At 41.0% G+C, this 26605-nt stretch overlaps 1 protein-coding gene across 2 annotated transcripts in view; it reads left to right on the forward strand.

The window, feature by feature from the left end:
• Positions 1 to 26605, forward strand: part of HTR4 (5-hydroxytryptamine (serotonin) receptor 4, G protein-coupled) — a 313497-nt gene that overhangs the window by 280015 nt on the left and 6877 nt on the right. The window contains exon 6 of one of the 2 annotated variants that reach the window (XM_006893720.1): positions 18173 to 18248. The exons of the other annotated variant lie outside the window; for it this stretch is intronic. Coding sequence (XP_006893782.1) covers positions 18173 to 18233 — 61 coding nt within the window. The 3' untranslated portion in view covers positions 18234 to 18248. The remainder of the gene's footprint in view (positions 1 to 18172; positions 18249 to 26605) is intronic. 2 annotated transcript variants of the gene reach the window in all.

Below are 26605 nucleotides of genomic sequence, written 5' to 3' on the forward strand. Positions count from 1 at the left end.
GACATGTTGCCAGGAGGGACGGGTCCTTGGAGAGGGACATCATGCTTGGGAGGGTTGAGGGACAACGCAGGAGGGGAAGACCCTCTATGAGATAGATTGATTCGGTGACTGGGGTAATCGGGATGGGTGTGTCAGAGGCGGTGCAGTTGGCGCGGGATAGAGCAGGGTTTAGGGCTGTTGTGCATATGGTCGCTATGAGTCGGAAACGACTTGACGACACATAACAACAACAACAACAACATTGAATTGTGGTGTCAGCAAAGAGTAGGGAATATACCACGAACAGCCAAAAGAACAAATAAATCTGTCCTGAATGAAGTACAAATAGCATACCCCTTAAGGGCTAGGATGATGATATTTACTCATATACTTTGGGCAGGTCATCTGGAGGGGTCAGGCCTTGGAAAAGACATCATAATGGAAAAGATTGAGGCTCAGCAAAATGGAAGAAGCCATTCAAGAAAATGGACTGACACAGTGACTGCAACAAGGGGTTTGAACAAGGTGGAGATCATGAGATGGTGAAGGAGAGGGTAACGTTCCAATCTGCTGTTCACATGGTCACTATCAGTCTTGGTGGACCCCACAGCACCTAACAACAAGCAAGCTAACACCATAGTACAAAGGCATCAGCTCCAACTTTCACATGCATATAAAGAAATTACAAACACCATTATTTCAATCAGACGCACCTTGGTCTTTACAACACCATCTTTTTCTCTTTAGTACTTTAAAAGGGCCCCTGACAGAAGATTCACCCCATGCAACATCTTTTGATTTCTTGATTGCTGCTACCATGAGGGTTGTTTGTAGATTAGTCATTCACAACTGCAATCTTTTTTCTATTGCCTATTGGTCCCGTTGTGAAGATTTCTGTTTTATGTTGAAATGAAATCCATACTGAAGTCTGTAGAGTCTTTGATCTTCTTCAGCAAATGCTTCAAGTCTTTTCCATTTTCTGAATGCAAAGTTGTGTTATCTATATAATGCAGGGTGTTGATGAGTCTTCCTCCAATTCTGATGTGTTTTTCTTCATACTATTTTCTGTAGCTTCCTCAAGACATGTTTTCAGGGTACAGGTTGAATAGCAATGGAGAAAGGATACAATACTGATGCATATCTTTCCTGATTTTGAACCATACTGTTTCCCCTTGTTCTACTCAAATAATTGTTTCTTGGTCTACGTATAGGTTTGGCTTAAGCACAAATAAGTGTTCGGTCACTCACATTCTTCAGTATTATCTATAATTTCTTGTGATCCACACAGTTGAATGCCTTTGCATAGTCAACAAAAATAAAGATGCCATCTTTCTAGAATTCTGTACTTTCATCAAAAATCCATCTGACTTCAACAATATTGCCCTTTATTTTTGCAGCCACTTTTGAATCTAGCTTGAATTTCTGGCCTTTCTTTGTCAATATAATATTACAGCTGTTCTTTTAGTAATCTTCAGAAAGATTTTACTTGACTGTGGTATTAATGTCATTCTTCACTAATTTCTACATTCCATTAGATAAATTTTCTTTGTTTGATTTTTGGAACAAGGACAAATATGAATCTTTCTCTTCTCGTCAGTTGGCCAGGTAGTTGTCTTCCAAATTTTTTCACATAGATTACTGAGCATGTACAGGGTGACATCTGTTTGCTAAAATATCTCAAGTGGTATTACTTGGATTCCTGGCACTTTGCTTTTTAAAAAATGTCATCCATGCAGCCTGAACTTCTTCCTTCAGTGCCATTAGTAATGTGTTCCTTTATGAAATGGCTCAGTGTTGACCAATTCTTTTTGTTATGGTGACTTTATGTATTCCCTCCAACTTGTTTGTTGCTTCTTGCATCACTCAACGTTTTGTCTATAGAATCTTTAATTTTTGCAACTGAGGCCAGAAAATGTGGTCCTCTACATGTTATATGTATCCATGATTGTCTTTATGATTTGCCGTTAGAGGTACAACATCTGTCAGTTCATTATAACAGGGATTGATTTGTATGCTACTAATTAATTACATTATAGGAAGCTCTGGTGGCCTAGTGTTAAGAAACTGTGCTGTAATGCTGAAGGCACGCAGGTCAAATCCACCAGCTGCTCCACGGGAGAAATATGGGCAATCTTCTGTTCTATTAACAGCCTCTGAAAACCAGCCAGAGGGCCTGCTATGGTTGGTTCCAATTCTATGGTACACAACAACAATTACTTTATACATGGGTGTTTATATGTTTGCATGTTTATTGTTTGTTTTTATTAGTACAGCACTTGTCTGTCAGTCTGCTCTACTGGTATAATGTGTGGGTTGTGGAGATGCTAGAAAATATGCCACCAGGGTGTCAAATCCCAGAAGGGTCACCCATGGTGGACAGATTCGGCACAGCTTCTAGAGTAAGCCAGACTAGGAAGCAGGACTAGCTGTTCACTTTTGAAATAACAGACCTTTGAAAACCCAATGAACAACAGAGAAATTCAAGTAGCTATCTATATATAATATTAGAGGTAGAGCTCAGGTAAGAAGGCACTCAAATATGAGGAGAAACAGGTGCAAAAAACAATATGTTGTTGTTGTTGTTGTTATGTGCCGTCGAGTCACCTGCGACTCATAGCGACCCTATGTACAACAGACCTAAACTCCGCTCTGTCCTGTGCCAATCGCACTGTCTCCAACACTCCCAACCCAATTATCCCAATCACTGAATCAATCCACCTCATAGAGGGCCTTCCTCTCCTGCGCTGTCCCTCCACCCTCCCAAGCATGATGTCCCTCTCCAAGGACTGATCTCTCCTCACAACATGTCCAAAGTATGTTAGACGGAGCCTCAGAATCCTTGCCTCCAAGGAGCTACCCGGTTTAACCCTTTCCAGGACAAATCTGTTTGTTTTCCTAGCAGTCCATAGTATTCTCAATACTCTTCTCCAGCACCACAGCTCAAAGGCATCAATTCTCCTTCTATCCTCCTTGGTCATTGTCCAACTCTCTGATGCATAACAGGTGATTGCGAAGACCATGGCCTGTATCAGACGCACCTTAGTCTCCAAAGAGACACCATTGCTCTTCAGCACTTTGGAGAGGTCCCTAACAGCAGACTTTCCCATGGCAATGCGCCTTTTAATTTCCTGGCTGCTGGTGCCAAGACTGTTGACTATGGAGCCAAGCAAACTAAAGCTGTGTACAATCTCAATCTCTTCACCATCCATCCTGATGCTGCCAATTGGTCCAGTGGTGAGGCTTGCCTTTCATTGGCAAATGGCAAGGGGAAATCATAATTAGTGGTTTATAGGAAGCAACAAGAGAGTTACATATGAATTTGACGGCTGGAAAATGAAGTTGGATCTGGCCCAATATTGTTCATTCTACTTTAAATATGTACCTATGTACCAACAATATAGACAGCTTAATTTATGTGTAAAATACACATGTACACAGACAACAATAAAAAAAGAAAAGATAAAAAAGTAATACCCTTTAAAGTTTTCCATATGCACCTACTCTAGTGAAAACCTTTCTCAGGTTCACAGTTACATATGGATGTATTGTCCATACCTATGATAGGGCCCAATTTAAAGTAGAATGAACAATATTGGGCCAGATCCAACTTCATTTTTCAGCCGTCAAATTCATATGTAACTCTCTTGTTGCTTCCTATAAACCACTAATTATGATATCCCCTTGCCATTTGCCAATGAAAGGCAAGCCTACTTTATGGATTGCATTTTTACCTGGCGTCTAATCAAGCATATTCCTGTGTGATTAATAAATATTCTCCAGGAACTGAGCCCCTGCTCTAACAACTGTCATTTCAGTAGATGCCCTCAGACCCACCCACAATGATAAATATATATTTCAACATGAAACCACCAGCAATATTAACATCAGTGACAACAGCAAATAGCACTAAGTAAAAATAATACTCATATTGGCTAAGTTCCAGGATTTCATAATTTTATATATATATATATATATATATATATATATATATATATATATATATATATATATATATATATATATATATATATATAATCTTAAGCAATGACAGACATAAAACATCTTGGTAACTATCTCAGGGCTGTAAGAAATAATAACTATAGGTTTTAATCTCCAGTCAAATAAACGTCTTTTAAATATAAACTGTGCCCTAAACATCTGGCTATTGCACTTTGCTGCTGTCAGAAAGGCTGGTGGTTCCGTTTCATCTGGAGGCCCCTCAGAAGAAGGCGATCCTCATCTAAAATGAGTCATTGGAAACCACAGTGAGCATAGCCCTGCTGTGACATACACAAACGAGGTCTCATGTGTCAGACTCCACTCCGTGACAATTGTGTTGATTTTTATGGGCCAAGACAAATAATGAAAAACAGCTTGTGTTGGTGGGCTTTTAAAAAACCACATTCCCTGTGGGCCTTATCTTGGGGCTGAGGATGAAATGCAAGAGGACACCCGTGATGTGCTGCATACTGTAGCTGTACTTCCCAAGTGGCTTCTCTGAGAACTGGTTATTGCCTCCAGCATGGATGAGGGATCAATTCTCCCTGAGAAGTGGATAGATCCAATTTTAGAAGTTACACTATTTATTCTTCTCTTTGATAGCTTGATAGCTATTGCATCAGAGAGTGTGTTGACCCAGATGACTGTGTCACAGGATAAGGGTGAGTTGCTCAGGGGCTGCGTGAGGGCACCTTGAAGTCACACTGACAAGGGTGCATGGAAACCCAGCACTGAGCAGGAGGGTTTCTCTTCCCTTTTCTTCACAAGGTGTAAATCACAGAAACAATGTTACTGTAGTTCAGACACTTAGGAAATAACCAAACCCTTTGAAAATTGTCAGAGTATTTTGACCTCTTTGTCTAAAAACCTGCTCATATCCACAAAATTTTTACTGTATATATGAGTAGTTCACTGATTATCTAAGGCTTATCCTAAAACCCAAGTTTGATAATGCCTAAATTTGGTTTTAAAAAACCCCAAAACTAATGTAAACGAAACAATATTGTCTTATAATAAAGTTATAAAGTCTTATAATAAAGTTATAAAGTCTTATAATAAAGTTATAAAGTCAGGTCTACTGTGCTATCCTGGGTATTGTCTACAATGTATTTGTTTTAAAGATAAATAAAGATGAGAGAGAGAGAGAGATGAGATGGAGAGATGATATAAAGAGAGAGATGATATAGAGATAGATATAGAGATGAGATAGAGATGATATAGAGATAGAGATGATAGAGATAGAGATAGATTTGTTGTTGGTGAGAGAGAGAGAGATGATAGAGATAGATTTGTTGTTGTTGTTGATTGCTATCAAGTTGAGGACTACATATATATTCATTCCAGTGCACCCTATTTTGCGGATATAACAATTTGTTGTAAATACAATAAACAAGGTCCAGAAACATTTGGAAAACGACTAAGATCTCAGGCAATGACTATATCCAGTAAGAAGTAAGAATCATTTTACTCACAAGAGATTAATTATGTGCACATTATGTATATGCCAAGCATATGCTAGGCACTAGGCTGGCTAACTCTAAACTGTGCTTCTTGCCTTCAAGTCTATTCCAAGAAGAAAAATCAGATTTTCTCCAAATTCTGACTGGGGCAAGTACAGCATCTTTAACTAGTGATAATATTTTAATAGGCTGCATCCAAGCAAGACAGTGAGTTTTGATATGGTCCCTAGAAGAAGACAGAACTGAATTTGCATCCTGGTCTCCACCACTTACTGAATGGCATTAGGCAATTTACTAAAGTCAGGGATTATAGTTTTCTTATCTGAAAATGAGAATTATTTCTGGAGCAAAGATCTGTAGACTATTGGTTCACAGAGTAGGTTCACCCTCTTGGGCTATTTTTATATCACCTCTAAGCTAAGGATTTTTTGTTGTTTATTTGTTTAATATTCGTAAAGGATTATAAAAAACAAAAGAGAGGAGAAAATAATACAACAGAGTCTACATGGCCTGCAAAGTCTAAAGTATTTATTATTTCACCATGTACAGAAAAAAGGGAACTCTGGTGGCCTAGTGAGTAAGGAATTGCACAGCCAACCCAAAGGCAGCTGGTTCGAATCCTCCAGCTCCTCCTTAGGAGAAAGATGTCTCCTCCTTGCAATTTACAGCCTGCTAGAGGGTCAACTATGAGTCAGTTCTGATTTAAGAGCAATAAGTTGAGATGTCCTCTGCCTTTTTTTCTTTTTAGTTGATACAGAAAAGGGGAATGGTACATGGTTCAAACTGCCAGCTGCTCTGTGGCAGAAAGATGAGCAAAATCACCTTCTGTGCGATTTACTGTGACTACAAACCCACTGGAGAGTCAGCTATGAATCCCAACTTGATGGTACACAACAACAAAAGAGAAAGGATGTTCTAGAATCAAAATGTGTAGAGCTAGTATCAAAATCAATTTTTGTGTCCCCTTAGTAGCAGAACAGTCTCAGGCAAATGACTTGCCTCTGTGTTTCATTTTCTGCCTATGCGATGTGAAGATAATAATGTTGTCATATGGATTCAAACCATATGACTTTGGGTTGGCAGTTCAACTCCTTACCACTAAGCCACAAGAGCCTCCTAGGAATAATCACGTTGTTGTTTTGTGTGCTGTCAAATCAGAACTGACCCGTAGCTGACCTTCCAGCAGGTTTTCAGTTGCAATAAAGCACATTAGAAGAGTGTGCCCATCTTTCTTCTGGGGAGCTGCTGGTGAATTCAAACCCTAGAGCTTGGCAGTGCAATTCCTTATCAAGGAGAGACCAGACCCTGGAGAAGGACATCATGCTTAGAAGGGTCAAGGGACAGTGCAAGAGTGGAAGACCCTCAATGAGATGGATTGATTCAGTGACTGGGGTAATGACAGTAGGTGTGGCACAGACAATAAGGTTGGCACAGGACAGAGCAGGATTCAGGGCTGTTGTACATAGGGTCACTATGAGTCGCAAGCAACTTGATGGCACATAACAACAAAGACACCTGAGCTCTAGTAATTATTTCACTTGGCTTAAAGATTGCACACACTCATGTGTATAAATTACTAAGGAATAGAGGTGGTTGTTGTTGGGTCTGAATCATGGAGACTCTATCAACAACAGATTTAAGCCCTGACCTATCTTTTGCCATCTCGTTATCTCTGTCATGCTCACCCTCACTACTGCAGTCACTATGTTAATTCATCTTGTCGAAGGTCTTCTTTTCTTTCTTTGACCTTCTACTTCTCCCAGCATAATGTCTTTTTCTGAAGACTGGCCCCTCCTGACCACAGGCCAAAAGAAGGTAAAACAAAGAATGGAGCTTTTATTGATAGCGTCATTACCTACGTCATCCAGTCTTCAAAAAAAAATTTGCCTTCAATAAGATAGTGAATATGAACAACAATCCAAGAAGTACACTACTAGTAGCATAGATGCTAGCTTCAGTAAGACTCATAATCATCATTATACTTTCCTATAATCCTTCCATGTACACCATCTCATGAGAGATTTCTAACATCCAGTGGTGTTATTATCTCTTTCCAGTAAATGAGAAGCAGAGACTCTCAGATAAGGGGCAAGCGATCCACTCTGAGCCAGGAAGAGGTAGATCATGGACTAGCACCAGAGTCCTTGTTCTGCGCCGGACATCCTTTCCACTCTACCATAACTGCCTCTTCTTCATCAAAACATCTGATGGTTTGTTGTCCATTAGTTTTCACGGAATGATACACTTTGAGTCCATGGAACTTGAAAAGGCAGGCAAACAAGACTGTGTTCCTCTCTGGCTGGGCTCTGCAGTCAGGGAGCTGGGATAATTGGATTCCAGCCATTCTGTTTCAGGGCTGCATTTTAAATCAGCCAAATGCTGATGACCACATCTAATGGGAAAAGGCCTGACCAAACAAATAAGATCTTCCCTTATTTTGTTTTTCTTAGTGTGGTTGTGGTTAGGTGCCACTGAGTTGACTACAATTCATAATGACTCTGTGAACAACAGATCTGAACCTTGCCTTATAGGAGCACATTATGCTACGGAATGAGATTCATCAACAGCAGTAAATAGTTTTCTAATGGTTTGTAGCCAGAGCAGAGCTGAATTCTGAATGGGCCAGACTTCAGCCTGCCTCTAGAGACAAGCACCGGCGCTGAAGGAGAGGACTGTAAAGGCAATGGCGCTGGCCTTGCTTTTTTAACAGCAGAGCTGGTATAATCATTTCAGAACTGTCATTTATGATTTGGGACTAAAGGTCAGAGCATTTGTGCCTGGCATGCATTCAGAGGAAGGGGTGAAGCACATGGTCATGGTGGCCATAGTCCCACACTGGAGTGAGTGTATGAAATAAAACAGGTAGCATTTCAAAGCTAATACACCGTTAACAGTTATCTTGTCTAAACATTACCTTGTCATTTCATGAGAGGTCAAACCATTCTTAGTTCAGGATTTTTAAAGCAGTATTCACATCTCATAACAACCTGTGTTATGCAGATGATACAACCCTGCTTGCCAAAACAGGAGAGCTTGAGGCAGCATTTGCTGTAGTAGGTCAAGGACTACAGCCTTCAATATGGATTGAAGCTCAACATCAAGAAAACAAAGATTCTTACCACCGGGTCAATTGACAGCATTGTGATAGACGGAGAGGAGATTGAGACTGTTAATAGCTTTAGCTTGCTTGGCTCCACAATCAACACTCTTGGGACCACTAGCCATAATATCAAAAGACAAATTGCATTGGGAAAATCTGCTGTGAGAGACCTCTCAGAGTACTGAGAGTACTGAAGAACAACAGTGTCAGTCTAGAGACTAAGGTGCACCTAATCCAGGTGACAGTCTTTGTAATTATTTGCTATGCATTAGAAAACTGGACAATGACTAAGGATGACGGAAGAATTAATGCCTTTGAGTTGTGAACCTGGAGAAGTGTACTGAATATACCATGGACTGCTAGGAAAACAAGTTTTCGTCCTGGAGAGTGTGAAACCATGTTGCCCCTTGGAGGCAATGATTTTGAAGTTCCAACTGACATACTTTGGGCATGTTGTGAGGAGGGACCAGTACTTGGAGAGGGACATCATGCGTGGGAGGATGGAGGGACAGCACAGGAGAGGGTGACTCTGCATGAGATAGAATGACTCAGTGATTGAGGTATGGGAGGTATGTGTGTCAGAGATGATGAGGTTAGCTCAAAATAGAGCAGGATTCAGAGCTGTTGTACATAGGTTCGCTATGAGTTGGAATTGACTCGATGGCACATAACAATAACAACAACAAAATTCTTATCTCACTCACGCAAGCCGTCCAGTCTGAACCAACTCTTAATTGACTCTCCAGTGCGTTATCTGAGGCTGTATATCCCATGAAGGAGATTGTCCACCTGTCTTTCAAGGCTGGTGGATTGAAACCATCCGGAGGCCATGGCCTTTGAGTCTGAAGTGCATGTCCCTACAAACTAGGCTATTACTGGGTAATATGTACACCTGAATTTCCTGATACTGCTTTTGAGTGAAAAAGAGTAAAAATTACACTTCAGAACCTTCAGCATTGTTGCTGACGTATGTTGTTGTTGTTGTTGTTGTTGTTGTTATATACCATCGAGTTACTTGTGACTCATAGCAACCCTATGTACAACAGCCCTAAACTCTGCTCTGTCCTGTGCCAATCTTACTGTCTCTGACACTCTCATCCCAATTACCCCAGTCACTGAATCAATCCACCTCATAGAGGGCCTTCTCCTCCTGCGCTGTCCCTCCACCCTCCCAAGCATGATGTCCTTCTTCAAGGACCGGTCTCTCCTTACAACATGTCCAAAGTATGTTAGATGGAGCCTCAGAATCCTTGCCTCCAAGGAGCCACCCAGTTTAACCCTTTCCAGGATGAATCTGTTTGTTTTCCTAGCAGTCCATGGTATTCTCAAAACTCTTCTCCAGCACCACAGCTCAAAGGCATCAATTCTCCTTGGTCATTGTCTAACTCTCTGATACATGACAAGTGATAGCAAAGACCATGGCCTGTATCAGATGCACCTTAGTCTCCAGAGCGACACCATTGCTCTTCAGTACTTTGTAGAGGTCCCTAACAGCAGACTTTTCCATCACAATACGTCTTTTAATTTCCTGGCTATTGGTGCCAAGATTGTTGACTGTGGAGCCAAGCAGATTAAAGTTTTTAACAATCTCAATCTCTTCACCATCCATCCTGATGCTGCCAGTTGGCCCAGTGGTGAGACTCTTTGTCTTCTTGATATTGAGCCTCAGTCCATACTGAAGGCTGTAGTCCTTGACCCTCTGCAGCAAATGCATCAGATCCTCCTCAGTTTCAGCAAGCAGGGTTGTGTCATCTGCATAAAGCAGATTGTTGATAGATCTTCCATCAATCTTGACCCCACATTTCTCCTCATAGAGCCCAGCTTCCCGGATAATCTGTTCTGCATACAGGTTGAGAAGGTATGGAGATAGGACACATCCCTGGCGTTCACCTTTCCCAATTTTGAACCATGCAGTATTTCCCTGCTCCATTCTTATGACTAACTCTTGGTCCAAGTATAGGTTTCTCATTAGCATGATCAAGTGTTCTGAGATTCCCATTCTTCTCAGAGTCAGCCACAGTTTGTTATGATCCACACAGTCAAACGCCTTTGCATAGTCAATGAAACACATTCAATGAAACATGGATTTCACCTGATGGTGTGCATAGAAAGCAGATCGATTACATCTGTGGAAAGAACCGCTGGAGAAGCTCATTATCAGCTGTGAAAACTAGGTCAGGAGCTGATTGTGGAACAGACCACCAACTACTCATATCCAAGTTCAAACTGAAGTTGAGGAAAATTAAACCAAATCCACAGGAAACAAAATATGACTTTGAGTCTATCCCACCTAAATTTCAAAACCATCTCAGGAACAGGTTTGAGGCTTTGAACACTAATGAGCGAAGACCAGATGAGTTGTGGGAGGATATCAAGGGTATCAACCAGGAAGAGTGCAAGCGGTCATTGCAAAGATAGAAGAGGAAGTGAAGACCAAAATGGATGTCAGAAGAGACTCTGAAAATTGCACTGGAGTGCAGAGAAGCCAAAGCACAAGGAATAAGTCAAGATACTAAAGAGTTGAATAGAAGATTTCAAAAAGCAGTGCGGGATGACAAAGTAAAATATTACAATGAAATGTGCAAGGAGTTGGAGTCAGAAAATCAGAAGGGCCACACTCGTTCAGCATATCTGAAGCTCAAGGAACTGAAGAACAAATTCAAACCTAGAGTTGCTATGATCAAGGATGCTTTAGGCAGAGTATTAAATGATCTCGGAAGTATTAAAAGAAGATAGAAGGAATATACTGAGACACTGTGCTGATGTATAGGAAATTTAAAAAAAACAGACTTGCTACTGGTGATGCTGACCTGTAGATTGATGGTGACCTTGTGTTTGTGTAATCTGGTGACCTTGTTGCAAGGAGTTGCACTGTCATCCCAAAGGCTTGCTGTTTGAGCCTACCAGCTACTCCTTGGGAGAAAGATGGGCAGTCTTCTCTTACAAGACTTGTTGTTGATTGTTTGTTATGAGCTGTCGAGTAGCTTGCGACTCATAGCGACCCTATGTACAACAGCCCTAAACTCTGCTCTGTCATGTACCAATCGCACTGTCTCCAACACTCCCATCCCAATTATCCCAGTCACTGAATCAATCCACCTCATAGAGGGCCTTCCTCTCCTGCGCTGTCCCTCCACCCTCCCACGCATGATGTCCTTCTCCAAGGACCGGTCTCTCCTCACAACATCTCCAAAGTATGTCAGACGGAGCCTCAGAATCCTTGCCTCCAAGGAGCCACCCAGTTTAACCCTTTTTCAGGACAAATCTGTTAGTTTTTCTAGCAGTCCATGGTATTCTCAATACTCTTCTCGAGCACCACAGCTCAAAGGCATCAATTCTCCTTCTATCCTCCTTGGTCACTGTCCAACTCTCTGATGCATAACAAGTGATTGTGAAGACCATGGCCTGTATCAAATGCACCTTAGTCTCTAGCGAGACACCATTGCTCTTCAGTACTTTGGAGAGGTCCCTAACAGCAGACTTTCCCACGGCAATGCACCTTTTAATTTCCTGGCTGTTTGAAAACCCATGAGAGGGTGGGGAATGGGTTAGTTCCAACTTAGTGGTACATAACAACTACAACATGTTTGTTAGTGAGAACTGTGCTCCATGAGGTTTTCAGTCACTGAGGTTCAGAAGTTTCCCTGCCTTTCTTCCCTGGTGCCACTGAGTGGGCTTAATGAACAAATTCTCAATCAACAACTAAGTGCTTTAGCATTTGTGCACCTAACGACCCCGTGTCAATACGTGTTGTCATTATTGCACTGGTTTTGGTGAGTCTGTGTACAACAAAACAAAGCCCTACACAGTCCTGCACTACCTTCCCAATTGGTAGTTTCTTTGAGTTCACCATTGAAGTCACTGCATCCATCCATCTCATCGAGCTGGTTTTTTGGGTTTTTTTTCTCCCTTGGGGTTTTGTGGGTTGTTGTTTTTTGGTTTTGTTTTTCCCTGACCCTCTATTTTTGCCAAGTATGATGCCTTTCTCCAGAGGCTGCCTGTGAATGAGTCTAAAGTATCTGAGACACTCTCTCCATCCTCAGTTATAAGGAGCATTGGAGATGTTCCTCTTCCAAGATATATTTCCTTGTTTTTCTGGTGTCATAAACATTCTTTACCAACAGCATAATTCAAAAGCATCTATTTCCTGGCCTTCCCTACTCATTTGCAATTCTTTTATGCAGTTGAGAAAAATGGAAGAATGTCACAGTTTGCATACCTTTATCTCAAAGTGGCATCTTTTTAACACTGTCAAGGGAGGAATAAAGGGGAAAAGGGTTTTCACTTTGTAAAAAGGGATTGGCCTGCCTAGGGGAGGCTAATGGCATCTGCCACTGATTCTGACAGCAATATTTGGTTAAACACAGTTCTGAGACAAGTTATCTGTTTCACAAGAGACACAGAATTTTCAGGCTGATGGAGAAGAGGATTACCAATCTTCAGCTTAAGGATGAGACCTCTGAGTTGAGTCACATGTGGTCTTCTCTTTTGAGACGGAGGGGAACAACTTAAAGGTACTAACACTTGTGAGTAAGATCCCTTTCAAGAGCAAAGAATTCTTCTAAGGTTAGACACAAAGGATCTAGTCAAGAAAATCCAGTTTCTTAGAATGCAAAGGCAAGTCTAGGTGTCTGAAACAACTCTGAGTGAGTTTATTAGAATCGCAGCTCTCTGCCTGGATTCTTTCCTCTGGCCATCAGGTGAGCCTCACCTTCTGGGCTCTGAGTTTTACATTTAATTCCAAGTAGTTGACTAATCACCAACCAATCTCTCTGGCCTGTCACTTTATCCTCCAATCACAGCTAAGCCTGTCCACATTCATACTGTATCTTAAGACTTTACCCTATCTCAGCTCAGTTCTTTCCTGCACTAAACATGCCTGAGCTAAGGCAAAGTAAAACGGACAACTTAGCCTGGTACATTGTGTTCATGATGGTCTGACCCACAGTTTTCCCCTGACCTAGTTTTGACTGCTGATATTGAACTTCTCCAAAAATTTCTTCCACAAATGTAGTCAATTTGATGTCTATGCAGCCCGTCAGGTGAGATCCATGTGTAAAGCTACCTTTTATAAAAGGTATTTGCAATGAATAAATCATTGTAAATATAAAATTCAGTCATTCTATTTCCAGCCTCATTTGTATTTACCATATTTACCAAATACTATCCTTTCTTCGCTTTTTTCTCACTTTTGTATTTCACTCACCAATTATCATTAAGACATGTTGATTGCATGTTTGAGCAATTTCAGACTGCAAAATTTGGTAAAAATTCTCAATTTCTTCCTTTTTTGGCTCCAGGTGTAGGAGCATACACTTGAATAATAGTCATGTTAATGGGTCTTCCTTGTATACAAATGGATAATATTCTATCACTCATAGCATTGCATTTCAGGATAGAACTTGAAATTGACTTTTTTACTATAAATGCAACACAATTCTTCTGTTTTTCATTTCCAGCATAGTATATCATATGTTTGACAGATTCAAAGTGGCTAAAGCTGGTCCATCTCATCTCACTAATGCCTAGTATATTGATGTTCATGCATTCCATTTCATTTTTTACAATTTCCAGCTTTCCAGTGTTCAAGCTATGCATATTCCATGTTATAATTATTAAACAATATTTGGTTTTTTTCTTTCTCATTTCAACAGACTTCCAATCTGGGTTCTACAGCTACACTATTTTCACTATTTTAACTATCTCATTCCTCTAGTGTTCAGAAGGTTTTCAAAGGTCTGTTATTTAAGAAGTGGATGCCAATTGTGCTTCCTAGTCTCTCTTAATCTGGGAGTTTGACCAAAGCCTGTCACCATAGATAACCCTTATGACATTTGAGACACCAGAAGAATTGGCACCTTTGGGCTGTGGTGTTGGAGAAGAGCATTGAGCATCCTATCGCCGGCCAAAAGAGCAAACAGATATGCCTTAGAGAGGATGCAGATGGAGAGGTCTTTGCAGGCAAGAATGATGCGGCTTTGCCTCCCATACTTTGGACATGTTTTTAGGAGGTGTTTGCTATTCCTTGGAATAGCACAATGCTGGTAAGGATGGAGGGTCAGTGAAGGAGAGGAAGACCCTCAACAGGGTGGATTGACACAGTGACTGCTGCAGGGTTCTTGTGTTTCAGGAAGAATAAGGAAGAGTTTTTGTGTACCAGGAAGAGTAAGGATAGCACAGGATAGGGTAGGGTTCAGGTCTTTTGCTCATAGGGTCCCCATGAGTTGTACTCAACGGCATATAACAACAGCTAACAAAAAAGTATGTTTATTTAAGATTGTCTATGTTTTCTGGGCTAGAGTATGAGAAAGGACATTTATGACACTTCAATTCTGTCCAAATTTTCACAATCACTATCCACATGGCTTTATGATATGTCAAACTATTATAATGGATGCCAAAGGGATTTGTTAGATTGTAGCTTGTGATAGAAAATTACAGGGAGATCTTACTATATAGTAAAAATTTAGGTTTAGCTGGATGTAATTTGTCATGATCACTCCAATTAGTAAAAGTTCAGCCTGGCAGAAGTTACAAAAATACTAGTTGACACTGCCAGTTACACATTCTGTCTCACTTCAGAAATTCTGTGTTTTTATTTTATAATAGTATTTAAAATTTAATCTTAACATATTGTTCTGTGTAAAGCCCAAAGTACAATAGAGGACACTTAAGATTCACAGATAGGGTAACAGACACTAAGCCCTCAAACATGGAAACACAAATAAGGAGGAACAATTGTAAGCAGACACTAGTGATTGGAATGTGGAATGTGAGAACCATTAATGTAAGAAAATTGGTCATACACTGCTAAGAAAGAAATGAAACTCATAAATATTGACATACTAGGCATTGGCAAAATGAGATGGACTGGCATGGGACATTTTCAGTCAAAAGATTATAAGACCTACTATGCAGGAGATGCAAAGAGGAAAAATGGGGTTGCTTTCATAGTTAAAAAAGTTATTTCCAGACTCATCTAGAAATACAATGTTGTGTGTGACAGGATAATATTCATACGCATACAAGGAAGTCCAGTGAATAACACTATTATTCAAATATATGCACCAACAACTAGAGCCAAAGACGAGGAAATAGAAGATTTCTACCAACTTCTGCAGCCGGAAATTGATCGAACATGAAATCAAGATGTATTAATAATAACGCGTGACTGGAATGCAAAAGTTGGGAACAGAGAAGAAGGATTAGTAGTTGGAAAACATGGACTCAGTGACAGAAATGGAGCTGGAGACAGAATTCTGTACAATGATTTATTCATTGCAAATGCTTTTTATAAGAAACATAAGCACAGGCAGTAAGCATGGATGTCACTTGATGGTATATATGCATTGGAATCAGGTCGATTTTATCTGTGGGGGAGAAAAATTGCTGGAGAAGCTCAATATCAGCTTTGAAAACTAGGTCGGGTGCTGACTGTGGAACAGACTCATATGAACATATGAACAGACTCATACCAACAACTCATATGAAAGCTCAAGCTGAAGCTAAGGAAAAGGAAATTGAATCCATGGGAACCAAAATTTGACCTTGAGTCTATCCCACCTGAATTTCAAAACCATCTCCAAAACCATCTCAGGAACAGGTTTGAGGCCTTGAACACTAATGAGCAAAGACAAGATGAGCTGTGGGAGGATATCAAGAATATCATCCATGAAGAATGCAAAAGGTGAAGACAAGACCAAGATGGATGTCAGAGAGATTCTGAATATTTCACTAGAGCTCTGAGAAGCCAAAATATAGGGAAGAAATCAAGATATTAAGGAACTGAGCAGAATATTTCAAAGGGCAGCATAGGAAGACAAAGTAAAGTATTATCGTGAAATGTGCAAAGAGCTGGAGGCAGAAAATCAAAGGGCTGTACTCAGCATTTGTTAAGCTGCAAGAACTGAAGAACAAATTCAAGCCTTGAATTGCAATACTTAAGGATAGTTTGGGCAGAATATTAAATTATCCAGGAAGCATTAAAGAAGATGGAAAGAATATACAGAATCATTGTACCAAAAGGAATTGGCAAATACAGAAGAATGTTATGAAACAATGTATGAGCAAGAGTCTGTGGTGATGAAGAAGTTCAAGCTGCTCTGAAAGAATCGGTAAAAAACAAGACCCCAAGAACTGACAGCATACCAACTGACATATTTCAAAAACAGATGCTGCCCTGGGTGTGCTCACCAAGTTGTGCCAAGATATCTGGAGGACTGCAACCTGGCCAAATGACTGAAAGAGATCCATATTTGTTCCTATTCCAAAAAAAGGTAACCTGACACAGTACAGAAATTATGAAACAATATCATTAATATCATATAAAAGCAAGATTCTTCTGAAAATGATCTAAAAATGACTGGAACAGCACATCAACAGAAAACTGCCCAAAGTGCAAGCTAGGTTTAGAATAGGCCATAGCATTAGGAATATTATAGATAATGTTAGATAGATCTTAGCTGAAAGCATAGAGTACCAGAGGAATGTCTGTTTCATTGACTATACAAAGGCATTTGACGGTGTGGATCACAGCAGTGCCTGACTCTGAAAAAATTAGAATCCCAGAACACTTGTGTTTATGCTCTTCAGTACTTTGGAGAGGTCCCTAACAGCAGACTTTCCCACAGCAATGTGCCTTTTAATTTCCTGGCTGCTGGTGCCAAGACTGTGGAGCCAAGCAAACTAAAGCTGTGTACAATCTCAATCTCTTCACCATCCATCCTGATGCTGCCAATTGGTCCAGTGGTGAGAATCTTTGTCTTCTTGACATTGAGCCTTAATCTATATTGGAGGCTGCAGTCCTTGACCCTCTGCAGCAGGTGCTTCAGGTCCTCCTCAGTTTTGGGAAGCAGGGTTGTGTCATCTGCATAATGCAGATTGTTGATAGATCTTCCACCAATCCTGACCCAACATTTCTCCTCATAGAGCCCAGCCTCCTGGATAATCTCTCCTACATACAGGTTGAAAAGGTATGGAGATAGGACACACAAATGATGGCTATGAAGAAGAGGGAGAGTTTCATACCTTGACCACAGCCATGAAAGGCAATGCAGAATATCCAGTTAACACTAGTTATCTAGCAGCTAAGTAATCTTGGAAAATTCCTTCTTCTTTCTGACCTTTCTTACTTAGTAAATTAAGTTTGCCCCTGCCCCTGGAGCTTTCCAGGATCTTGTGAAATTCAAATGAGATTCTAGCTAAGGTGCTTTCTGCTTGTACAATGCAGAATAGCATGTTGTAGTGCCATTAATGCTCCCCTGTTCTCAAAAGGGGTCAGTACTTGGGAAAAGACATCATTCTGGAATAGATAGAGGGTCTGCAAAAGGGAGGGAGACCCTAAATGAGATGGACTGACACAGTGATTACAATGAGCATGAACATGGTGAAGATTGAAACAATGCTGCAAGATAGGGAAAGGTTTTGATCCTTATGAATTGTGGTCAACTTAATGGCGCCTAAACAATCAACCACCTCATTCCAATAGCACCTTGAGAATACTATCTATAATGCTCACTTGGGTTAAGACCAAGTGTCTACTAATTCTATGCTAACTTCTGTGCTTTCTTTTTTTTCTCTCAACTTCTGCTTGACTCTCCCTTCATCTGTGGCTGTTTTCTCTTTCAACTTAAAGTGGCTGTTCGTCTGTCTCCAGCTTCTTCCTGCTCTTCTGCAATAGACCAGTTCCTGTCTAACTTTGAACATGCTCTGTAAGTCTGTCACTGTCATCTGTATCTGTCCATCCATTTCTTACTGTACAATGTCTTTGTGATTATTGTCCTCACTGGACAAGGCTCAGAGTGCATATGAGAATATCACAGTTGTTGGCAGAGAACTGCAAAGCTACAACTGCACCTGGAACTGATCACTATTGACCCCAAGTACAAAAGTTCATATGGTAGGAGGAGGTATATTTTATTTTTTTAAGGAATCCTACGTGGCATGAATGGTTAAGCACTTCACTATTAGTGCAAAGGTTGGTGGTTTGAACCTACCCAGAAGCACCTGAGAAGAAAAGCCTGAGGATATACTCTGAAAAGACACAGCTTTGAAAACTCTATTGTGCACCATTTTACTCTGTGTACACAGAGTGATGAGAAGTCAGAATTGACTCCACAGCAATGAACAATAACCAACAAAGCAGTAATGTTTTATTTTCAAAGTTTTATTTTGGCTTCTTCTTTATTTTGGGAATTCAGTCTTCCCAAGTTTTTGTGAAGATGAGTCTCATGGAGCTGAATTCACCTACCATAAGCACTGTCCTCAGTTTTTCTCATTTGATGTCTATCTAACTTCATGCCATATCCCCTCTGATAAAAGCATTATGTTATTGTTGTTTGCCATCAAGTTTTAACTAGCTCACAGCTGACCCTCCAGAGGTTTTCAGAGGCTGGGAAGAGATTGTCTATCTTTCTTCTGTGGAGCAACCTGTGGATTTGAACCACTTACCTTTTAATTGGTAACACAACTCCTTACCACTAAAACACCAGAGCGCTTAATAAACTGTATACTCCTTTATCTTTCTTACACTATTCTGCATTCATTAGGAATTTTATGTTTGCTTTGCTTTCATTTTTTCAGAAAAATTCCTTTTAAAACCATCTTATATATACAGAAGATTTACAATGATAGTACAGAGAATTCCTGAATACCTTACAGCTTCCACAGCATGTTGACCTGCTAACTAAAAGATCTCAACATCTTCAGTGGTTAAGTTCCACCAGGGGCTTTGTGAAGGAAAGATGGGAAGTCTCTTTCTTATTAAGAATTACAACTTTGTAAATTTGATAGAAGGTCGGTATGAGATGAAATTTACTTGATAGCAGTGAATTAAATGGCAGGGGAGGCACTTTAATCAAAAGTTAAAAATTAACACTGATCCAATATCACCAAACTAAGCTACAAATATTATTTGGATTTCTTCAGTATCAATTAAAGTTTTGAGTAATTTGATTCGAAGCTGCCGTTTTCTATTTCCTTTAAAAAGTCTTTCTGTATGATCATAATGTACCTGAGGGATGTCTGAAGCATTTCCTCGGTACTAAAGGGTCACAGTTGGTTTAGCTTTGTCACTTCATTTTGTTTCTTTTCTCTATGTCTCACATCATCTTCCAGCATCCCCCCATCAGCAGTCAGGTATGTATTATTAGCATTGGATCCGCACTTTCCCTTTCTGGTGTGTGGAATAAGATCACTGCTTTCTAGAGTCTCATCCAAGCTTAGTTTATTCTTGATAGGTGCTCCAGGAGACTACAAAGGGAAAACACACGACACCACCCTCTACATACAACCTTCAACCTAGGTTTCTGGATTATTGATGTCCTGGGTAACTCACCTTTGGATAAGCAAAATGTTCATTAAAGTCTAACAGAGACATACTCATAGTTAAAATAATTATAATAAAAGACAATTGGAAACTTCTACTTTCCCAGTAGCTGATTTCCTTATAGCTTGGATTTTTTTTCCTCGATCAGTAGCTTAAATGCAAAAAAGCAAACCGCCATAATCTATATTGCCTTCATCTCCCTCATATATAACCTTTATATAAATCTACGCTTAATCTATGTTGTAGCCTTTCCCCTACATACTTTATATTTCTTTGATTCCTTAAGACTTTCTCATTCTGTAACACCTAGAAAACATCCATTATTTCTCTTCAGATTTCCCAAGTACTCTGCCAGTGAACAGCTCATGACAGTGACCCTATCCTATGGTATGAGCTCATTTTTGGCTCTAGAGAAGGTTTCTCTATTTCCTATATATAGTAAGATCAAGAGCCAAAAACATTCCCATCAGAGGGGGGAGTGTGTGTGTGTGTGTGTGTGTGTGTGTGTGTGTGTGTGTGTGTCCCTCTCTGTGTGGGGGGAAGGTGGGGTGCACATTAGAGTGAATTGCCACCTTCCCCTTCCTAGTCTTCTGCTGGGAAGATAAGGCACTGAAGGCAGAAGACTGGAAAGAAACACTGTATTGCAGAGATTACCTGATCAGTGTCATGCACAGGGTTATCATAGAGATCAATGGAAACACAGTTACCAACACCCTCTAAGGGTCAATAAAAATGACAGACAACATTGTTGTGATTAGGTGCCACTGAGTCAAGTAAACTTATAACAATGCTAAGAACAACAGATTAAACCCTGTCCTATCCTGCATCATCCTCATTCTTTCTGACACACAAGAGTCCACTGCTGCAGTCACTGTGTCATTCCATCTAGTTGAGGGTCTTCCTCTCTTTTCCTGACCCTCCATCTTTCCAAGCATAATGTCCCTTCCTGAGGAAAAGTTCCTCCTAACAACATGCCCAAAGCTTTGCCATCTTTGCCTCTAAGGAGCACTCTGGCTGTACTTTCTCTGAGACATAGTTGTACTTTTAGCAGTCTATAGGTTATTCAGTATTCTACTTTAACACCACAATTCTTTTTCTGTTGCCCTTATTCACTGTCCAGTTCTCAGATGAATAGCAAGTGATTAAAAAGTCCATGACCTGCATCAAGGGCACTTTAGTCTTTAAACTGACATCATTGCTCATTAGTATTTTGGAGATGTCTTCTACAGCTGACTTTCCCAATATAATACATCTTTTGACTTCTTGATTATTGGTGCCAAGCTTATGGAAGATTATGTTATTCATTGCCTCAGCAATCAACACTCTTGGCACCAGCAGCCAGGAAAATAAAAGACATATTGTGATGGGAAAGTCTGCTGTTAGGGACCTCTCTAAAGTACTGAAGAGCAACTATGTCTCTCTAGAGACTAAAGTGCATCTGATACAGGCCATGGTCTTTGCTATCACATGTTACGTGTCAGAGAGTTGGACAATGACCAAGGAGGATAGAAGGAGAATTGATGTCTTTGAGCTTTGGTGCTGGAGAAGAATATTGAGGGTAGAATGGACTGCTAGGAAAACAAATAGATTAATCTTGGAGAGGGTTAAACTGGGCTGCTCCTTGGAGGCAAGGATTCTGAGGCTCCATCTAACATACTCTGGACATGTTGTAAGGAGGGACCGGTCCTTAAAGAAGGACATCATGCTTGGGAGGGTGGCGGGCAGGTGCAGGAGAGGAAGGCCCTCTATGAGGTGGATTGATTCAGTGACTGGCATAATCGGGATGGGAGTGTCAGAGGCAGTGCGATTGGCACAGGACAGAGCAGGGTTTAGGGCTGTTGTACATAGGGTCACTATGAGTTGCAAGCAAATCTACAGCACATAACAACAATAACAATATTACCCATTCAATAAATATTCCTATATTGATTTTGTGCTATTCTACACACTCTGTAAGGTGTTGTGAGTTACAAAGTAAATGTTTAAAAATTAAATTTTAAAAATACTAACAACAACAGTAGCATAAAGGATCTTGGATTCTAGTGTGTATCTAAGATTGAACCCTAGTTGTGCCAGTTGCTGACTGTAAGGCCTCTGGCAAGTTATTAAACGTCCATTGTCTTTGAGCCATGAAAAGAATAAACCCCAATAATTTTTAAGTACCTAACGCAGGAACCTATGTTATGCAGATGATACAACCTTCCTTGCTGAAACCAAAGAAGACCTGAAGTGCTTGCTGCAGAAGGTCAAGGACAGTAGTCTTCAATACGGATTAAAGATCAACATCAAGAAGACAAAGATTCTCACCACTGAGCCAATGGGTAGCACCAGAGACTGAGGTTGTTAACAATTATAGCTTGCTTGATTCCACAACCAACACCCTTAACACCAACAGTCAGGAACTCAAAAGATGAATTGCACTGGGGAAATCTGCTGTCACGGACCTCTCCAAAGTGCTGAAAAGCAATCATGTCAGTCTAGAGACTAGGGTGCACCTATTCCAGGCCATGGGCTTCACAATCACTTGCTATGCATCAGAAAGCTGGACAATGACTAAGGATGACAGGAGAAGAATTGATTCCTTTGCACTGTGGTGCTGGAGAAGAGTCGTGATCATACCATGGACTTTCAAGAAAACAAATAGGTCTATTTTGAAGAGGGTGAAACCAAGTTTCTCCTTGGAGGCTTGGATTTTAAAGCTCTATCTCACACACTTTGGGCATGTGGCAAGGAGAGACTGGTTCTTGGAGAAGGACATCATGCTTGGAAGGGTGGAAGGACAGTGTGGGAGAGGAAGACCCTGGATGAGATGGATTGATACAGTGACTGGGGCAATGGGGGTTGATATGTTAAAATTAATGAGATTGGATCAGGTCACAGCAGGGTTCAAAGCTGCTGTACATACGGTCACTATGGGTCACAGGTGACTCAATGGCATATAACAACAACATTATGGAAACGAATATAAAAGTATAAAAGCAAGAACTTCCAGATACTGTACTTTGCTCTGGATCTGAAAGGATGGGTAGAATTGGCATGTGGCAAAGTTTGGAAATTCACTGTGGACTTGGAAGCTAAGTTTGTCCTACAGAATGTTTTAGCCTTATGATTTATTATCAGAAGTCACCTAATTTCAGGGGACTAAGATTTTTTTTACCTTATTTTTGTACCAGCCACCCCCCCAAAACATTCTTTTTTTCTCCTTTGGATTTGACAGTTTTACAATGACCACACAGAACTGATTGACTCTAATCAGAATTATGTGGTTTACCAGGCAAGTAATAGGATACAATTTAGAATCAGGATTAACTTGGAAGTAAGAAGACCTAACTTCGGAGACAGGATACAGCCTATCCTTCAGGAATTTCCAACCAAGACAGCTCTTAGCTTCCTCTCAGCTATGCCTGCCAAGAGACCTCTCAGCCTCTGTGCTGCCTGGGCAAGGGTTCCAGCTCTTTAGTTCTGCAGACAAGCCTCCAGAGCACTCCACTCCACCAGCAAGATCCCTGTCCGGGGTGCTCAGATCTCCCTAGCCCTGTGGGTTGGCATTTCATACAGCTCACCTGGTTCCCAGCACTCAAGCTCCTGCTACTGATTTTTCTGCCCCTTGCACACCGCTACACTGCTGAGCCTTCACATACCTCACACGATCCGATAGTCTTTGGTGCTAACAGGCCTTGCTCTCTTGTGTTTAGGAAGTTCTCAGTGTAGGCAACTTCAGGTCCAAAGAACTCAGTCCACCTCTCTAGGCTGCACTGGAGGGCAATGCGGTCTCCCTCAACCTCTGTGGGATTGATTCTTAGATCACCCTTTCAAAACTGATGGCCATTGAGCCAGAATCAATTCCTCGCTGACTCTCTATTTACCTACTGAAGCTGTAGATCGCATAGTTAGAGATTTCCCATATTTTCCCCTCAGGACTTCTGGAGGATATGAAGAGTAGGAGAGGTCTAACCTTTGGACCAGGATCACAATTCCCTATGAACTATGCCATCTGACCTTCCGTACATAAGCATACTCTTTATTCATTTTAAGGGATAGTTTCCCATTAGGATCACCAACTTGTCCCCACATGGAGTCAGTGACACACCTCTGGCACCTTTACAGAGGTCTCAGCTCTTCCCCTGCTGCATTGCTACTGTTCTTATTCATGACGTCATCATTTCTCTCCTGGAGGAAAGGTTTAACTCATCTCCAGTGTCTCCGTGCCCCCACCCATTCTTTAAACTGCAGCCAAAATTCTGGTGAACGTTTTGGAGGATTATTTCAGTTTCCATCACAAGGATTTTGCACAACTTCTTTCACCTAAATTTAAGACCCTCAATAATGCTGAAACTTCTTTTAAGATCACCCATCATCTCTAGTCACATTAGGCAGAATATATTCATAAAATATTCATCTTTCCACAAGCAAAGCTTGCTCTTTCTTGTCTCTGTGACTTTGCCTAGTCCACATGAAAGCCATGGAATGCTTCACTGTCCCCTTTCTAATACATCATCTGCAAGACAGACTTTGAATCCAACTATTTCTTAGCACTGTTACCACTTCAAGCTTACTCTTAGCCACCATCATCTCTGAATACTTCAGAAACTGGGTTTGGAGGAAACAATGACCACAAAGGGTCCTAATCCCCAGATTCTGTATGTTGCCTGAGATGATGGAAAGACCTTTGCAGATAAGATTAAGCTCGGGATCTTGATGGGATTACCAGGATGAGCCTGATGGAAACACAAGGTTCCTTGTAAGGGTGAAGCATGAAGGACAGAGTCAGAGGAGAAATGAGAATGGAAGCAGAGGCTGGAGTAATGTAGCTATGAATCAAGGAAAGTGGGCAGTTTTCAGAAGATGGAAAAGGTCAGGAATGAATTGTCCACAAGAGTTTCTGGGAAGAAACCCTGCCATTGCTTTGATTTTAACCTCAAAAGCCCATTTCTGCTTTCTGACCTCCAGAACTTTTCAGAAGTAGATCAACAAGTCTTTCTTCTAAGGTGCTTCTGGGTGGACTTGAACCGCCAACCTTTTGGTTTGCAGTGGAGCATGTTAACTACTTGCAACTCCAAGAAAACCAATACATTTAATTTCATTTAATATGTTTTACTGGCCCACGGCAGCCCCACCCTACTCCATCATCTCTACTGGAGCTGGATAATTCTTGCAAAACAAAGTAAGTCCTCATCAATCCACTCTCCTTAACAGCTGTGATTGGTTCCATATTTTTTTTTAGGATGAAGACAGCCCTCTTCACCTTACTGAACCTCTGCTGCCTAGTGCTCTGCCATTTTTTCCACTTTGGGTGTTCGCATGTGCTCTTCCTTGCCAGGACCTTCCTCCCTTTTGCCTGGTTAATGGCTACCTGTCTTTCAGGTTCTTATTTCTCATGTCTTCTTTGGAAAAACCTTCCGAGACCTTACAGATTAAGGTTGTATTCCTCTGTCACATATTCTCTTAATACCACCAAATATTGCTTCTTCCTAACAGTTCTCTCGACTGTCACTTTCCATGTACCAAGGAACTTTGACAACGTAGCGCTGAATGCATCAGTGTGCTAACTGGCAGGTTAGCAGTTTGAATCCACCCGCGCTGCTCCTCGGAATGAAGATGGGCTCACATCATAAAGATTTCAACCTTGGAAGCCTGATGGGGGTGGCGATGAGTTGGAGTTGACTTCACAAACAGCAGTGGGTTTGGTGGTAGGGGAGTGTTTTCCACTCTGTGCTGTGAGCTCTGTCAGCACAAGGACTGCTAATTTCCCTCACCCTGACAGTTTCAGGTCATGGAATAATATCTGAATTGGAATCGGAAAAAGCAAACCTACTGCAGTGGAGACAAGTCTGACTTCTGGTGACTTCAGATGGCTCAGACTAGAAATGCACTCCATAGGTGATCGTCAGCTATTCTCAGGCTGATTCTAGTTCCATTTGACAGAGTAGAAGTGCCAGCCCCATGGAGTTTTCTGACCTCTTTACCAGAACAGAGCACTAGACTTTTCTCTCACAGAGTCACTGTGTGGTTTCAAACTGACAACCTTTTGATTAGTAGCCAAATACTTAACGGTTGCTCCACTAGAACTCCTTATCTAACTTATTAGTTGAGTGCAAACATTTTGTGCCACTCAGGGACCATCTGGTTTTTTTATAGTACTCAAAATAGACTTTTTAAATAAATGAGTGGCTGAATAAATAAAATGCCAAAGATTTAAAAAAAAATCTCATCTTCTACTTACTACCTACCTCTCAACACTGGAAAAATACATAGTGTAGAATCTGTCTTCACTTCCAGGTGGCAGAACTCTTGCTTTCATGAAATTCTGCCTTAGGGCAGAATCTCTTTACACCGATGCACCTTATATTTTAATAATTAAAACCTCTTTCTGCAAGCAGCCTCAGTGGGAGCTCTGCTGTGTGGGGGAGGGCCAAGGCAATGTGTAATAATGTCTAATCATTTCTTTATAATGCCAAGCTGGGCGGGCAGAGGGGCTATTATTATGCTACTAATTGTTGCAGGCAGGCTGCTCTAAGTTCGATGCTAATTGCTTTGAAAATGAATTGTGGACTCAGGTAATTACCAAACCTAACTGTGCCTCCCTCCTGCCATGTTTGAGTAAATTCATGAAAAGAGGGGCAGCAACTCAGCTGCCTCCTGCATTGCTGTTGCCTGGGAACCAGCACTACCTTCTCAACAGTGTTTGGAGTCACCCAGGTACACACACGCATCTGGGCCCTTCCTTCCACCAGGGTGGCT

This window comes from Elephantulus edwardii, unplaced genomic scaffold, assembly GCF_000299155.1.
Source record: "Elephantulus edwardii isolate Elephantulus edwardi_28Jun2011 unplaced genomic scaffold, EleEdw1.0 scaffold00130, whole genome shotgun sequence".
NCBI lineage: Eukaryota > Metazoa > Chordata > Mammalia > Macroscelidea > Macroscelididae > Elephantulus > Elephantulus edwardii.